Source organism: Rhineura floridana, chromosome 2 (genome assembly GCF_030035675.1).
Source record: "Rhineura floridana isolate rRhiFlo1 chromosome 2, rRhiFlo1.hap2, whole genome shotgun sequence".
In the NCBI taxonomy this organism is placed as follows: domain Eukaryota; kingdom Metazoa; phylum Chordata; class Lepidosauria; order Squamata; family Rhineuridae; genus Rhineura; species Rhineura floridana.
The window spans coordinates 102,654,804-102,672,896 of record NC_084481.1 but is presented as its reverse complement, the minus strand read 5'-3'; the positions used below and the strand labels follow the sequence as shown (position 1 = coordinate 102,672,896).

General features: G+C 42.8%; 1 protein-coding gene across 1 annotated transcript in view; it reads left to right on the top strand.

Annotated features, from left to right (window-relative positions):
- The window catches only part of LOC133377971 (uncharacterized), a 95,801-nt gene extending 77,708 nt beyond the window's left edge, over window positions 1-18,093 (top strand). Inside the window, exons 22-29 of the mRNA XM_061612758.1 lie at window positions 561-734; window positions 3,270-3,440; window positions 4,706-4,876; window positions 7,245-7,415; window positions 8,714-8,884; window positions 9,746-9,916; window positions 10,453-10,623; window positions 17,582-18,093. Of these exons, the coding sequence (XP_061468742.1) occupies window positions 561-734; window positions 3,270-3,440; window positions 4,706-4,876; window positions 7,245-7,415; window positions 8,714-8,884; window positions 9,746-9,916; window positions 10,453-10,623; window positions 17,582-17,669 (1,288 nt within the window). The 3' untranslated portion in view covers window positions 17,670-18,093. The remainder of the gene's footprint in view (window positions 1-560; window positions 735-3,269; window positions 3,441-4,705; window positions 4,877-7,244; window positions 7,416-8,713; window positions 8,885-9,745; window positions 9,917-10,452; window positions 10,624-17,581) is intronic.

The following is an 18,093-nucleotide window of genomic DNA, read 5'->3' as shown; positions in this document are numbered from 1 at the left end:
GTAACCTCTGAAGGGAATTCTAATTTGGCCCTTATATGTGACTACTGTTCAGATAAAGCAGTCCATTAATGGAACTGATGGGGCTTTTTTTCTAGCGTCAGGTGTGTTCATTTAATATACCAAGCCCTGGCAAGCCACAGGCATGCTGGACTGACACCATAGCTCTCAGCCATGGTGCCTATATTCTACCTCCACAGTCAGGCAGTGCTTTTGAATACCAGTTTTTGGGACTCAGGAGAGAGTGCTGTTTCACTCAGGTCCTGCTTGTGGGCTTCCCATAAGTATCCGGTTGGCCAATGGGCCAAACAGGATTTTGGATAAGATGGGCCTTTGGTCTGATCCAGCAGGGCTCTTCTTATGTTCACATGAAACATCCCTCGGTCTGCACAATACTTAAGGATGCCAATGCCTTCTATGCTGTCCAAGGGGTGATAGTGACACAAGGTTCTCCTGTGCTGTATCACACCTTCTCTTTCGTGAGTCTTAGAAGAATGGCGAGAAGTTCATGATGTCATCTCTATATCATGTTCTTCCAATCACTCCTCTCTTTTTTCTTTCAGATTGTGGGACTGTGACCTGACCTCTGCTTGTTGCAGTGACCTTTCCACTGTTCTCAGTACCAGCCAGACACTGATCGAGCTGAAACTGGGTGATAATCCTTTATTGGGAGATCAAGGAGTCCATCTACTGTGTGAAGGGCTAAAGTACCCAAACTGCAAGCTGCAGAGCCTGGGGTGAGTAGCACCTTGGCTTCCTCTGTGTGAATGAATTGCCCAAGCGCATAACTGGTGGATAAGAGCAACTGCTTTCTGATAAGCAGGTGGTCTTTTACATATCCCAGATCTAAATTGTTTAGGTCTTTGAAGCTGATAGCCACCACTTTAAAATGGGCTCAGAAATACACTGGTGGCCAGTGTAAATCAAACAGTAGAATCACGAGCTCTGAATAACAGATCCGCTTGTGCCTACACACCAGCTGCAGTTTCTAAATATTCAAGGACAGCCACACATAGAGCACATTGCAGTAGTCTAAACTAGGGATTTTTTGTGGTCCTTCCCAAAAGTATACATTTTTTTACAAAATTAAAGCATTTACTGTTTCTGTGGCTTTCCTGCTGTGATGCCTTGATGCCAAAAGATTTTTTTGTGGCCTCTTTAGCTCACCCAAATTTTTATTTTTTAATTTAAGGAGAAATCCAACATGGCCTGAGTGGCCATGCAAAGGGCTTCTCCTTTCTCTCCTCCCTGCTGCACCCCACTGCATGTCTCCAGAAAATCTGCTCTGGAGGGTTGGGAATCCTCAGGAGCAGATTTTGGGGCAAGTGGGGGGCTGCACAGGGGGCAATAAAAACAAGATGTCCCATAGGTCACTCACTGTTATACTGTAATACCAAACGTTTTTTGAGGGCAGTAAAATTCCTCCCAAATTTGTCCTTTTTAAAAAAATAGTATATCTTCCACTGTGATGTTATGATGCCAAAAAAACAACACGAACCCCCCCAACACCCCACCTCAAAATTTGTATTTTTTAAAAAATAATTAATCAATAACAATGATTTGAAGTAGTGTAGAATACCAGATAGGAAAGCCTTTTTGAAGAGCCTTGAGAACTGCAGTTCTCACCACTCCCACTTTTCCACATTCACATTGACATGTGGCCCCTGGAAAGACTGACCATAGGTCAATGCAGCCGTCAGCTTGAAAAAGTTTAGCGAACCCAGTCCAAACAGAATGTAACCTAGGCATGGGCTCCTGCTGGGAGGAAGGGCGGGATATAAATTAAATAATAATAAATAAATAAATAATGAATGAATGAATGAATGAATGACAATGGCCAGATTTGCCTCTTGCAGGAAAGGGCACAGCTGGTCCACCAGCCAAAACCACAGCTTACCATCCAGGAGCAAAGCTGTGTCCAAGAGCACTTTCAAGCTGCAAATCTGATTTTTCAGAAGGAGTGCTAATCCATCCAAAATGGGTTGCATCACCAATTCCATTTCAGCTTTCCTACTGACCAAAAGCTCTTCCTTCTTGGCTGGATTAAATCTCAGCCCACATCCAACCCATCATAAATTCCAGACTCTGATTCAGGACCTCCACTGGTTATTTGGCTTGTGATGAAAAGGAGAGGGGGGGAGGGCAGGAGCCATCTGCAAACTGGTGACCCTATAAACCAAAATTCTGAATTCCCTTTCCCAGCAATTTCATATAGGTGGGAAATGGCATAGGGGACAAGATATAACCCCAATCAACTCAAGAGACCAAAGGCAGAGGAGAAAAAGTCGTTCCTGAGCATCAGATTCTGGAATCTGCTCCCCAACTAGGACTGGAACCAACACAAAACAGTAGCCCCCAGCCCTGATATAGTATGCAGAAGGAGACTGTAGTCAGTTTTATCAATGACTGGTGAGTGGCTGGTAGAACCATCATGGATGCAATTCTCTTGTCTAGTTCTCATAGGCCTACAACTAGGGCCACCAAGGCTGTCCCATTTTCAGAAACAGTCTGGAAACTTGACTGAAATGGTCAAGATAATTAGTCTCATCAAACCTGATCCAAGTTCAAGAACCTTGCTTAGGCAAAAGGACAATAATTTATATAAATGGGCATATATCCTGAGACATCATGCTGAGGGTGATCTCATTTCCTATGTTCATATTTCTGTTCCCAGAACAGAGCCGGCTTTGCATTTTCTGAGAATACTTCTAGGATCTCATTTTACCCCCTTTTCTCTTTGGATATGGATCAATATCATAAGCAAAGTTGGGTCTCTCCAATTAGCAATCTCTTCCTTGCTTCCTAATCCACCTCATACGGACCGAGTTATACAAACACAGCCTAATGGATTACAGGAGAAAAGGGCAGAGCAGGATTCCAGGGAATCCATGCGTGATTTCACTGACCATGAGTCATCTTGTGGGAAAACATTGTGCAGAAAGTATACAATCAACACAAAAGGCAAACCTTTGATAGCACTTGCAGGAACACTGGCGGCCTTTGTTCATGTGAGTGCAGCCTAAGTGAGAGAAAAGAAAGAGATTCACATTCACACAAAGGCAATTGTGTTCTGGCACAGAAAGGACTTGCTCATCTAAGTTTCAGTAGGGAGGGCATCGGAAAGTGTAAGTGCCAATAGCTGCCCTTTCTGTGCCACAATGCAAACTGGAGGCAGCTCATCTTGATTGCAGCTGGAAGTATATAAGCAACACAGGGTCAACAAGTGGCTTAAAAAGGAATAAACATTAATTTCACACACTTTCCCTCCATAGGCTGGAAGAGTGTGATCTCACAGCTGCCAGTTGTCAGGATCTCATCCTTGTTCTCAGCACCAGCCAGACACTGATGAAGCTGAACCTGGAAAGGACCAAAGTGGGAGATGCAGGAGTAAAGCTGTTATGTGAGGGACTGAAACATCCAAACTGCAAGCTGCAAACTTTATTGTAAGTGGGATCTGGATTTCCTCCAGACGAAGCCCTTGAACAGCTCACTCCATTGATCCAACAGTCCTGGAGATCATAGCTTGGTATCTTGGTGCTTAGGGCTGTAGTATCGTGGCTTTACTTACTGTGATGAAAACACAAGAAAATCAACCATGCCTTTCTGATGGGGAGGGATAAAAATCTGACAATATAACAAATGCCTATGAATTTCTGTTTCCTGCAAGGGAAAACCAGAGTAAACCAGCAATTTGTGAAGTGGGAACATTCAAACTGGCCGCTATGAGATCTCTGCCATGTGCCTTCTGTTAGGCTGCAGTCGGGTACTGCAATGGCATTATCAGTAAGTTCAGGTGTACACACATGCATGCGATTGCAGAGTTTTCTACGCTTCTTTTAAACCTTGTGATGGCAGAATACATGTGTGAATGTCCGGCTCATGGGTGCTTCCTCCATCCCATACAAAATCAGGCACAGAATATATGGGGCTAATTTGGAAAGAAAGAATCAGGAGCTCACTCCCAGTTCTTCGTTTCTAGCCACTGATAGAATTTGGTGCTTTTTGGCTGCCAAGGAAACACCTTCCTTCACAGGCACAGCTTGAACAAGCCAGGCTGCAAAGGAAGAATCATGTGGTGGCAGGTGATGCACATGTGGGTGGCCCTGCCCACCTTTCAATATGGCCTGCACGATCCAGCACACTGGCCACATCCCATTCCCCAACCCTGCCATGGGGTATGTGTGTGTGTGTGATATCAGATGGGAACTGAGCTGAATGTCTAATACCAGGAATCCTCACCTTTCCCTATTACTGCTTTAGAATTACATAACAGTCAAATTATATTATCACCAGCATGGTATTGTCAGGGCAAAATAATTTCTCACACACCTAGAAGAATCTTCTGGGACCAGAGCAGAGATTCTCATAGTGCTGGCTGAGATCTTAGCTACAGTGAATACAATGTTACGGGTAAGACCTGAGTGATGAGTTCCAGTCTGAGTTCTTATAACCGTCCACAGGTGCAGCACAGATATTGTAGGCAGACAGCCCTCCCTTCATCACACATCAATTATTTGCTACATTGACTGTAAAAGTGAAGAAATTCATTTGCATTATTACTGAGAGTTAGAGTGGAAGGGCTATTGTTTCATGTTAGTTCACAATAATATATCTCCTTAACATCAAAGGGAGGAATGGAAGGGCCCAGAGAAATGAATAAGCCACAGATTCAGCTACACTTGTTCTATATGTCTGTTTTCTCTGGCAGAGTGGGAACAAGTGAGCTCACCCTTGCCTGTTGTGGGGATCTTGCATCTGTTATTTGCACCGGTCAGACACTGACAGAACTGGCTTTGGAATATAACAAACTGGAAGACTCTGGAGTGAGGCTGCTATGTGAGGGATTGAAGCAGCCAAACTGCAAGCTGCAAAAACTGAGGTGAACCACAGCTGGGTTTCTTTAACCTCTAAGTTGATTTGTGCTGTTGGGGTACTGTAATTTGGTGTGTTCCAGGATACAAAGAAATGTCTCCTCTCAAGGAATATGAAAGAGTATCTGTCCAAAGGTGAAATCTCTTTTGTACGATTGCAGCGTCCTTAATCCAGCATATGAGGGTGTCATTTAAATATATTTGCATACAGGAGTAAAGGAAATTGATAATTGCCCAGCATTCTTGACTAGCTTTATAGATGTTCGCCCTCAGTGGCAGATCCAGTTAGCCTTGCAGATATCTCAGCCATTTCTGTTTCAGCAAGAAGAGATGTCACTGCTAGAGGATCGTGTCGTTACATGCTCTGTAGTCTTCCTGTAGGTTTCTAGTCATGGAACCGGCCCAGGAAAATATGATATGCTTATAGACGTGTTTGCCTTCTTTCCCCACTGCACCTCCCCCCTCAATTGGGATAGCTCAGCAGAGCCAAACAGTTTTCACCTCTTTGTTGCCCTTGATTTTCCCTCCCTTTTAAAGCCCATGGTAACAGGACTATGATGACCATGTGAACAATTTAGAGTTACTCTGATAGTCTTTGCATCATATGTAAAGTGGGATTTGTACATACACATATCTAACACATGTATGACGCAGATGACCTTTATGAAAATGTGAAGGAAATCAATACTGATTGCTTCTGCATCTGCCTTCAGAATATACAAACATAAGAGCCTACTGGATCAAGCCAGCATGTTGTTCTCACAGTGGCCAACTAGATGCCCATGGGAAGCCCACAAGCAGGACCTGAGTGCAAGAGCACTCTCCCCTCCTGCTGCTTCTGAATTTCAGAAGTATACTGCCTCTGACTAGGGTGGCAGAGCATAACCATCATGGCTAGTAGCCATTGAAAGCCTTTTCCTCCATGAATTCGTCTAATCCTCTTTTAAATCCATCCTAGTTAGTGGCCATCACTGTCTCTTGTGGGAGCACATTCCATAGTTTAACTATGCGCTGTGTAAAGAAGTACTTTCTTTTGTCTGTCCTGAATCTTCCAATATTCAGTTTCATTGGATGTCCATGAGTTCTTGTGTAATGAGAGAGGGAGAAAAATTTTCCTCTATCCAGCTTTTTCCTTGCCATACATAATTTTATACATTTCTGTCATGTCACCTCTGACTTACCTTTTTTCTAAACTAAAAAGCCTCAAATGCTGCAACCTTTCCTCATAGGAAAGTCGCTCTATCCTTTTCATCACTCTGGTTGTCCTTTTCTGAACCTTTCCCAACTCTACAATATCCTTTTTGACGTGAGGCGACCAGAACTGTACACAGTATTCTAAATGTGGCCGCACTATAGATTTATACAACAGGATTATGATATCAGTTTTATTTTCAGTACTTTTTCTAATGATCCCTGGTGTGGAATTTGCCTTTTTCACAGCTGCCGCACACTGGGTCAACATCTTTATCAAGCTATCCACTACGACCCCAAGGTCTCATTCCTGGTCAGTCACTGCCAGTTCATACCTCTTGAGCATATATGTAAACTTAAGAGTTTTTTGCTCTAGTATGCAAACTTGGCCACCTCACTGCTTACCCCTAACTCTAGGTCTTTTATGAACAAGTTAAAAAGCACAGGTCCCAATAGCGATTCTTTTGGGGACTCCACTTTCTACAGCTTTTCACTGGGAGAACTGTCCATTTATTCCTACTTCCTGCTTCCTGCTACTTAACCAATTCCTTAACACGAGAACCTCTCCTCTTATTCCATGACTGCTAAGCTTACTCCGGAATCTTTGGTAAAATACCATGTTGAAAGCTTTTTGAAACTCTAAGTACACTGTGTCCATTGGATCACTCTATCTATATGCCTTGCAGGGACATTTGGTTGCTCTAAGGGAAGGGAATGAGTTTGTTGTCCCCTTGCACCAGATGGATCCCATGTGCCTCTGTGTCTGTGAATAGGGTAAAGTGGTTGAAAAAGTCCAACAGTTGGAAGTTGGGTCTTAGGAATGTGAAAGACAAACCTCCTCATGCCTTTGGAAGGCCTGAAAACATGCTATAAACCCCAAAATTTGGGCATAATGAGACCACACAGAAGAGCATGAGAAGAAGCAGGCTGTGTGCTTATTATGAGTGAACCAAAACAGCCCACAAGAATAAATGAGAAATCATCCCTAAATGTGCATACACAGATGCAACATTTGTACAATAGCAGGTATGTCTGCAACAGGGGCTGGCGGTGTTCAAAACTGTTTAATTCTAATGCTAACTAGGAATAAAGGCTTCAGAATTGCCTAGCAAGTATACATAAACATTACTGAGAGAAATGTGAAAGGGAGAGGTTTTTCTTGAATATCTTTTCTGTCTTATTCAGGTTGGCTCAGTGCAATGTTACCCCTGCTTCTTGCAGAGATCTTTCCTCTGCTTTAACCGTTAACCAGACTCTGACAGAGCTAGATGTGGAATGTAACAGACTTGGAGATTCTGGAGTGAAGGTCCTTTGTGAAGGGCTGAAGCACCCACACGGCAAACTGCAGATCCTAAAGCAAGTAATAAGTTGGGTCCCTCTGGGGTTGGGTAGCACTGTTGAAGCCTGGCTTGTGGCCTTCCAATTAGAGGGAAGGGATTCTAGAAGTGCTGGGCCCCAAGCAGGAGCCAGCCCAGTGCTTTTACACACTCAAGAAAAATAACGGAGAAGCCTGTTGATATTTCACTTGATTCTGTTTGGGATCACAGTGTTCCTTCTTCAGGGTTGGAGGGACCAGAGGATCCAAGATTCCATCCAAATATTTTATTCTATCACATTAACTCTTCATAGGATTAGCAGGTTGCATCCCCGCTCCCTGCAAACAAATAATTAGGCTTACATTTTCTGCCATCAAGCACTAATACCATCACTTCCAATTTTGTCACTCACAGTGTCAGGAAGTTTCAGCACCTCCAGGCAACTCATGTAGCAGCATGGAACCCAATTTTTGCTGCCTGAGTAGTTGGCTCAGTAGCAGCCATCATCACCTGTATGAACAGTTGCAAGATGACAAAGAAAGCACTTGCCCAGTTTGTTATGTGAAGCTGGAGAATATTGCTCCATGTTATAGGAATGTTTTGTGTTTGAAGAAAGTAGTGGGGTGATCTGAAGAAATCAGAAAACTTCATCCCTTTTAATCAGAAGATAACCAATTCATACTATGAAACACCAATGCTCTGGCACTTCTGCCAGAATTGAGTTCTATAGGGTGATTTAGATTTGGTACAAACATGTAAAGTGAAACCCAGGGGATGAGAGTGTTATGGAAATATGCATATGCAGAATGATTCAGCAGTCTGAGCTGCGTGTGTGCCAGTATGTGTATTTACCTAAGTAGCAGGCTTTTACCCTGCATTTAGATCACTGAGACTTAAGACTTAGTAAATTAAGAAAAGCTACTTTATTCTTAGAAATACATAGTAGGTAGGCAAGGCATACCTAGTTCTCACTAACTAACTAAGTTGGAGGTGCAGTGCCCAGACTTGGGCATTGCCCTCATGGCTCAGGAGGGAGAACAAAGACAAAGTTGTCTCCTTTCTCCTCAGACAGTCGAAGAAAAAGACAAAGGAAGGAGGGGCAGGTCAACTTCCCTGAGCACATCAGTTTACAACTGAAGGAAGTTAGGTAGAGAAGAGCTCAGGTAAAGGTAGGCAAGCCTAGCCAGTTGGAGGACCTTAACTCTATCTTCCTTCTGGAATACAAACAAAAGAACCCAAACAGCAGTTGCTCTTGCCCCACTTCCAACAGAGATATGCTGAAGTAGTCTATTTTTGCTTTTGTGTGGACATAACAAACCAACTGTCTGACTTCCACAGCTTGTTCAATTGTGATATCACAGCTGCTTGCTGTGGGGATCTCGCCTCTGTCCTCAGCAGCAACCAGACATTAACCGAACTCTACCTGGGATGTAACAAACTTGGGAATTCTGGGGTGAAGCTGCTGTGTGAGGGCTTGAAACATCCTAAATGCAAGTTACAGAAACTGTGGTAAGAGCTGAATTCATTTCAGGTTGTAATTACAAGCACTGCAATTATACGTCTGGAATTGTGTTCTGCTGCATATGAGTACACCATATAATTTTCATGAGGAAAAGCATTCTGTCATCCTGTCCATGCCTTTCACTCAAAGTAGGGTTGGGGGAGAATTTTGATTCGGTTTGCATTTACAAGCAAGCCTGCCTAATTCACAATTTCTGAACCAATATTCACACTTCTCTGAATTTTGCAATGCAGTTCTCCTGTCAAATAATGTGAACAGAAATGCATATACTAAGGTACATTGTGTGTAAAAATGCATATATTACTGAAAATAACATACAAAAATGCATTGTATTAGGGGAAAAGTAGTGTTCAAAAATGTGTAGATAAGTCAATATTGCATAGAAAAATGTGTACATTATTAGAAATTTGCACTAAAATGTCGATGAATTCTCATGAGGACTCTTTTAAAAAAAAGGCACAAACTGATGTGGAAATGTGGAGAGCTGAACTTAAGACTGGACAAATGAGAAATGGAGAGAAACCAAAATGTATAGATTTGCCCATCCCACTCCAGACCAATTTGTCCTGTGGCTCCCATCACTCTGAGGGGGCTGCATCTGTTCACATGTCAATCCCATTCCTTCCTCCATTCCACAGTCCATCCGCAAAACAGTGATACAATCTCCAGCTAAGTCCCTTCCTGCCATTTTTTGTGTCTTTCCCAATGAAATTCCCTCAACAGACACAATCCAATATTTGTGACCACACAATAATCCACAGCAGCCCTCTTGTCCATCGCTCTGCAAACCCCACTGCCTTTGTCACTACATAGTATATGGTCAAGCTAAGTGTATTTGTGTCCTGCAGCTTGTGTGAATCTGAAATCACAGCTGCTGGTTGTGGGGAGATCTCTTCCGCCCTCAGCACCAGCCATACGCTGGAAGACATTGATTTATGGAACAATACACTCGAAGATTCAGGAATGAGGCTGCTGTGTGAGGGTCTGAAACACCCAGACTGCAAACTTCAAATTTTGTCGTAAGTAAGAAATCTGCCTATTAAAATGTGTAATGCGAAGCATATTGGCAACACTGGTTTTACCCATCTGTGCAGATACGCTTTTTCTCTGTTGTTTCTTTGAATCACAAATCATTGTAAATAATTCAGGTTTTCAAATAACATGCAAAATATTGTCAGGCAGTGAGTAACAAATAGTTAACAGAAGATAACAATGAAAAGAACCTGGAAATGTTATCAAGCTTTTCTTTATAACAAGCAATGAGGACTAGAAACTTTTCTATTTTCTACCCTCCCCCACTCCCACTATAAAAAAATCCTGGAAGCTGAAATTCTCATTAGATGGTATTTCATAGAAAACCCTGTTCCATTAACATAAACAACAGCATTGAAATATATTGAGGAACGTACAATCAATCTGAATCATTCAGAAATTTGGGAAACTGAGTGTAATATATCAAGGGCTCCCCAGAACTGTCGCCATCCTCAGACTTTGTGGAAATGTATTTACAAATAAGGAATAAGGAAGCAGACATTCATATTTGTTCTTCCTACAGGTTGTGCAACTGCAAGTTCACAGCAGCTTGCTGTGGGGATCTCTGCTCTGTCCTCAGCACCAACCAGAGTCTGAAGAAGCTGAAGCTGGAGGGCAATCAACTGGGAGATTCAGGAGTGAAGTTGCTGTGTGAAGGACTGAAACATCCAAGCTGCAGAATGAAGACAATAGGGTAAGTTGCAGCTGGTTCCTTGTCATGACAACATTCATCTGAGAAGCTGTGACTGACTAATTAAGCCTTCCGGGGGCAGAGATGTCACTGACTTTAAAGGGAAAGTTAAGAAAATAAGGCAGGAGAACCAAGGGAGCAAATATGGAGATCAAATACTGAGTAGAACTGGCCAGGGCAACATCAAGAGACAAGGAGAATTCACATAATCAAAAGTTACATATATGCAAGAAGTCAAGAACAGGAACATATTTACATGTGGATGAGATAACCTCGATCCATCTCTGTTTGTGAAACTGTGCACTAGATTGAGGATTCTTGCATCTCCCCTCTGTCTGTGTCTACCCAGATAACTTGTATGACAAACATTGTGGTCACCTAAGCTTCCATGATTATTGTCAGCAGTTCGAACTGACTAGGCAAAGCAAGTCAGCAGAGATTCCACTTGAGAGCTTTCTGAAGTCTAGGGAAAGCTCAAATAAAAATGGAAAGATCAACAACTTAGACTCTTACTAATTTCTATTTATTATAAGCATTCAGCATACATATGTGTAGCTACAAGTGAACAACAGTATACCAGAATCCAGATCATACACAGCACAGATATTGGGGATGTATGCAAATATTATTATTATTTATTATTAACTTTATTTATACCCCGCTGTTTTTCCAAATTGGAACTCACGGCGGCTTCCAGATAAAAAACAGATACAATTAAAACCTACCAAAGTTAAAAGCATATAATACATAAGTAAATAAATATAGACAGATATAATTAAAAAACGAACTCTAATTTAAAATAGCATTAAACTGTTTCTGATATTAAAAACTATACTCATAAAATCAGAATAATTAAAAAATAAACAAGAGCAATATGACCTCCTTTTGGGCCTATCCTTAGCCGGCTTCGGAATCAAAAGCTTGCTGAAATAAGAAAGTTTTTACCTGTCGATGAAAGGACTGCAGGGAAGAGGCCATTCTTATCTCCTTAGGGAGGGAATTCCAAAGCCTAGGGGCAGCCACCGAGAAGGCCCTATCTCGTATCCTCACCAGTTGTACTTGTGCGTATGAAGGTATTGAAAGAAGGGCCTCTCCTGAAGTTCTCAGGGCCCGGGCAGGCACATAGAGGGCGATGCGGTCTGACAAATAGCCTGGACCCAAGCCGTGTAGGGCTTTATAGGTCAACATTAGCACTTTGAATTGTGTCCGGAAACAAACTGGCAGCCAGTGGAGCTTTTTTAGCAGGGGAGTTGTATGGTCCCTGTAATCAGCCCCAGTTAGCATTCTGGCTGCAGCATGTTGTACCAGCTGAAGTTTCCGAGCAGTCTTCAGAGGCAGCCCCACGTACAGTGCGTTACAGTAATCTAAACGGGATGTGACTAAGGCATGTGTCACCGTGGCCAATCGGACGGGTCAAGGAACGGGCGCAGTTGGCGCACTAATCTCAAATGTGCAAAAGCCCTCCTGGCCACTGCAGAAACCTGGGAATCCAAATTTAAAGCTGAGTCCAGGAGGACACCCAAACTGCGAACCTGTGTCTTCAGGGGGAGTATAACCCCATCCAGCACAGGCTGTATCCCTATTCCCTGATCTGCCTTACGACTGACCAGGAGCACCTCTGTCTTGTCTGGATTAAGCCTCAATTTGTTCATCCTCATCCAATCCACAACTGATGTCAGACACCGGTTTAAAACTAAGACAGCTTCCTTGGAAGAAGGTGGAAAGCAGAAATAGAGTTGGGTGTCATCAGCATACTGGTGGCACCGAACTCCAAACGCCCGAACAACCTCTCCCAGCGGTTTCATGTAGATGTTAAATAACATAGGGGACAAAACTGAACCCTAAGGGACTCCACAGGCCAATGGCCAAGAGTCGAACAGGAGTCCCTCAGTACCACTTTCTGGGTTCGCCCCTCCATGAATGACCGGAGCCACTGCAAAACAGTGCCCCCAAGTCCCATCCCAGCTAGGCGGTCCAGGAGGATACCATGGTCGATGGTATCGAAAGCCACTGAGAGGTCCAGCAGAACCAACAGGGGCACACTCCCCCTGTCCAGTTCTCTGCGTAGGTCATCCACCAAGGCGACCAAAGCCATCTCCGTCCCATACCCAGGCCTGAAACCAGATTGAAATGGATCTAGATACTCTGTTTCATCCAGGAATCTCTGGAGCTGGGAGGCCACCACACGCACTATTACCTTACCCAAGAATGGAATATTGGACACTGGCCGGTAGTTATCCATGTTTAAGGGGTCCAGGGAAGGTTTTTTCAATAAAGGTCTCACAACTACCTCCTTTAGGCACCTTGGAATTCTGCCTTGTTGTAAGGAGGCGTTGACCACTTCTTTCACTCACTCAGCCAGTCCCTCTCTGGCCTTTTTTATAAGCCAGGAAGGGCAAGGGTCCAGCAGACATGTGGTGGCTCTCACCTGTTCAAGTATCCTGTCCACATCCTCAGGCAGCACAAATTGAAAAGAATCCATCAATATTGGACAGGCAGGCGCCAAAGTTACATCCCCTGAGACTGTATCAATCCTAGCGTCTAAGTCGGAGCGAATCTGAGCGACATTACCCGCAAAATGTCGTGCAAACTCTTGACAGCGGGTTGTTGAGTGGTGTATATTATCGGTGGTCCGAATGTAAAAGACCCCTAACCACTCGAAACAGCTCCGCTGAACAACTCCCCGCAGATGCAATGGCAGCAGAGAAAAAAGATTTCTTTGCTGTCCATACTGCCACGGAGTAGGCCTTCAAATAGGCTCTAGCCTGTGTTCGGTCATACTCGCTCCGAGTCTTCCGCCAGCGTCACTCTAGTCTCCGTTTATTTGCTTCATCACTGCCAGCTCCTTGGTGAACCAAGGGGCAGGTTTGGCTCCACTACGTGAGAGGAGATGCTCAGGAGCGATCGTGTCCACCGCTCTGGCCATTTCCTCATTCCAGAGGTCAACCAGGGCTTCGACAGGATTGCCTGCCAAGGTGGCAGGAAAATCCCCAAGAGTCCTCAGGAACCTATCTGGGTCCATCAGGCTCCTGGGGCAGACCATCCTAATCGGTCCCCCACCCTTGCAGAGGTTCTGAGTCCCAGTGAGTCTAAACCCAACCAGGTAGTGATCTGTCCATGGCAAGGGAGCCAAAAAAAGATCCTCCACACCAAGATCACCATCATCCTTCTCCACACAGAAAACAAGATCCAAAGTGTGACCAGCAGCATGAGTGGGGCCAGTTACTACTTGGGACAGACCCATGGTTGTCATGGAGGCCATGAAGTCCTGAGCCACTCCTGACAGGGTGGCCTCGGCATGAATGTTGAAGTCCCCCAGCACCACAAGCCGCGGGGACTCCAACAACAACCCCGAGATCACCCCGGTCATGGTATTGCCTACATCAGTAGTCATGGTATTGCTTCACCTCCGTAAAGGAGTATTCTCACCCGTGGTATGCGTGGATCTCAACACCCAGAGCAGATGTTCTTCCTTCTTTGGTCAGTGTCAGAGACAACTGACTTTGATCTTCATGGCTGGCTGGCTTTTATTGTATTTGCTTATCTTAGCCTAGGCTTTGCATATTCATGTCCATGCTACACTCTTATTTCTCCCTCTCAGCGTGTATACTAATTCTGAATCCTAAGCTTGTTCTCTATTATTTTAACATAATTCACTTCTATCAGTTGCAAGAACTTAGGTTGGCTGAACGCCTGGACTTCTTATCTCCCGTTGAAGTTTCACTGAGAATATTTGCCTCAAAGTGAAAGTAAACACAATCCAAGGGGAGGGGGGAATAACTGTTTAACTAAAGGCTTGCCTTTTGTACTACATCTCCAATTCTTTTATATAATAGTCCTAAGGAGCCCAGTTGCCCCCTAGCTGGCAGTTGCAGGCAAGGAAGGGGATGGCTTGTGCAGCTGTGGCAAGCTGAGCAGGCCCTAGCCAGCTGGGGAGGACTAGCCTCAGAGGGAGGCAATGGTAAACCCCCTCTGAATATAGCTTACCATGAAAACCCTATTCATAGGGTAGCCATAAGTCGGGATCAACTTGAAGGCAGTCCATGTCCATTTTTCTATAATTTATTTATTTAACATGAAGAACTCAAGATGACCAATATCTATAGGGAAAACAGAGGTATCGCATAACATGGAGCACTGAGTATCTGTTGGTGGGCTGTTCCTGACAGCATAAATACACAGAGAAAGGTACAATATTGTTGTTCTGTTGCATATAATGAAGAGAGCTTGCAGAATAGCAATGGGGAACCTGTCCAGCAATGGGGATGTTGTTGGACTCCAGCTTGCATCATCCCTGGCCATTGGCTTTGTTGGCTGATGAAAGCTGGAGTCCAACCACAACTGGAGGGCCACAACCTCTCCATCCTGCCGCAGAAGATCTTTTTCATGAGGATCTCAGGGTTTGAACAAGATCCATTTGCTTGATATATCAAACAGAAATAATCATGCTCTGGGATTTATTTTAAAGAAGAGTGGGCTAAAAGTGGCTCAGACCACATCAAAAGGAGCAGGGCATCCTGTTCTTAATACAGACAACATTTACTGAATCATTGGCTCCTACTTTCCCAGTTTGCTGAACAACATACACAGTGATCCTGAATGTATTTCCTATGTATTTGTGAACTCAAAAATGTACCTTGGGCTTTTGCACCCAGGCATTATCACTGAACACTGGGTCTGTGCTTCTTACTAGAGATTGTTCCTTGACCAAGATTTTGTTCTGGTAAGTACTGAGTAGGCCTATAGAATTATGTTATGTTATGTTTTATTTCTAGGCCGCCTTTTGACCAAAAAGGACCCCAAGGTGGCTTACACACAAATAAAAAACACAAATACAAAATACAAATAAAAACAATACAATTTACAAAAAATCAAACTAACAAAATTATAGCATTTCTAAAAAGCATCAACAGCATTCCACTAAGTATAGGTGTGTATACATGAATAAGAGGTTTAGTTGTTTAAATAAAGAGGAAAATGAATGAAGAAGGAAGCCCAGTAATAGCTTAAAAGATTGTAAGTAGCCTGATAAGGCCCATTAGTCTTCTCTGAATTTTTGAACTCCCCCCCATGTAACTTAAAAAAAAAAGTGTCAAGAGACATTATTGTCTAAGAAGATACACATGGAAGTGACATGCTGGGATAGAACAATATGTCTTAAGAAATCTAACTTGGAAACCTATGTACTGGTTTTAATGCTCAGTTGGCGCTGACCCATGACAGGCCTTTTCAGTGGTGGCTCCCCATTTGTGGGATGCCTTCCCCAGTGAGGTATGTCTGCAGGGCCGGATTAAGGCCAACTGATGCCCTAAGCACAGCTCAACAATGGTGCCCCCTCGGCCCTTCCATTGCTTAACTGACAAGACATTAAGACTCATTAAGTGCTGAAGGTGAAATAAGAGATTGAAAATTCAGGTTTTTTTCCAGGCCAGACCCCGCAACTATATTAAATAAAAACTGTTTTGTTTTTTTAATTTTATTTAACACTAAATAGCAGTAAGCAATATAAACAAAATATTTATAACTAGGGCAACAGAAAAAAATGCAAATTTTCAACACTGTTTTATGCATTTCTTAATAAAATTGTTATAAGGGAAAATGCAAATACAAAAATTTATTGAAAATGATTTTTAATCACCCTCTCAAAAATTATAAGGCAAAATAAGACCTGATATTATCTCTACTGAAATTACGTGATCTCGAGAGCATACTCTTCAATTTTGACAAATCTCTTTCTACAGAAATCGATGTTAGCGGACAATTTTTTAAAAAGATATTCTAATGGAGAAATATCATTATTTGTATGAAACAAAACATCTTTTATTCCATTGCTTTCTAACCTTGAAGATACATAGCATTTCAGCATACATGGATCAAAAGATGCAAAATAATGCTTATTGACATTGTTGCCTACTTATAACTTTATACTTTAAAAGGTTTTCTCCTAGATTTTTTAATTGCAAAGTCTTTGATCAAGTCCTCAAAACTAATCTGGCATAACAAATCTGCTTCTGTACTTAGCAAAAAGCCACAAAAGAATATGGATCATATATATTTATAATGATTAGAAAAACTGAAATTCATGCAGAAAAATGTTGGTAAGACAGTCAGACATACTAAACTCTAGGTCTATGTCTGACACCTTCAAACTTTTAAACTTTAGTCACTCACCATACCAAAGAAAACTTTTTTTAACAATTCAGATTAAAGTCGAACACGGCAGATAAGGAGAATTACAGAAAAATTGACTAAAGTTGAGTGTGGCAGTGAAAGAGTTGAGAGTTAAGGGCATGATAACTAGGGGAAAAACTCTGTGGTGCCCCCCTTCCCTTGGTGCCCTAAGCACGTGCTTATTTTGCTTAATGGTTAACCCATTGCTGTATGTCTGTCTCCATCACCACTGACTTTCAGGAGGAATGAAAACATTTCTGTTTACCGAGGCATTTGATGGCTGAAGGGGATTGTTCCTGGCAACCCGAAGATCACTAATGAAATAATGTTTTTAACTGTACTTTAAAATATTTTAAACTGTGCTTTAGAATGTTTTGAATTGTAATTATGTTTTGGAATGTTTTAAACTGTTTTTAGAATGCTTTTCTTGTTAAATGTTTTGTTTATGTTTGCCACCCTGGGCTCCTTTGGGAAGAAGGGCAGGATATAAATTCATCGTCGTCATCGTCGTCATCATCATCATCATAAATGTTTCTGTCCTATGGAACTATCCCTTGAAACTAATCCTGGGAATGGGATTGGGGGACAGGGTTTCTCCACTAGAAAATATTCAGCCCCACCATGCAAACCTACACATTTCAGGATTCCTTGAGTAGGAAGCAATAACATTTACATTGCCTTTAAAATTGCTTAGGTTCTGTAGTGTACATATAGATGTACCCTAAAGTTGGACAAGGTCTCTGTTGCCATGAATAGGGGGCATTAAAATGTTTCGTTCTTATATTCACAGGCTGGATGTTGATGAGTTAACTGAAGACACAGTGAGAGAACTTAGTTGCCTGAAAAAGATAAAGCCTGATCTGATTATAGACGCATAGAAGGAGCAACTGTGATGACAGAGGGCAGGCATGGACGTCTACAGAGTACCAGGATGGCTCCGCTGGGAATGGGGATTCTGCTGAAGCACACCAATCACTGAGAAGCAATAAAACCAAAATTCTGGTGTGGGGAACCCTTCGCTCTCTAATGTTGCTGAACTACAGCTCTCATCATCCCTAGCCATTGGTCATAGTCACTGGTGCTGATGGGAGTTCAGCAACATCTGGAAGTTCCCCACATCTGCCATACAGTCAATAGCTGAAGTAACAGTCAGAATGGGAAGGAAAAGGACCTGCCCTTTATAAGAATTTGTACAGTCCCACCAACCCTCCCCCACTATTTCACCAGCCAGTTTTCTATTGGTGTAGTTGCTGAGGGTCTTTTGTCCTCTGAACAAATAAAAAATTATTTCCTTTTTGCTAA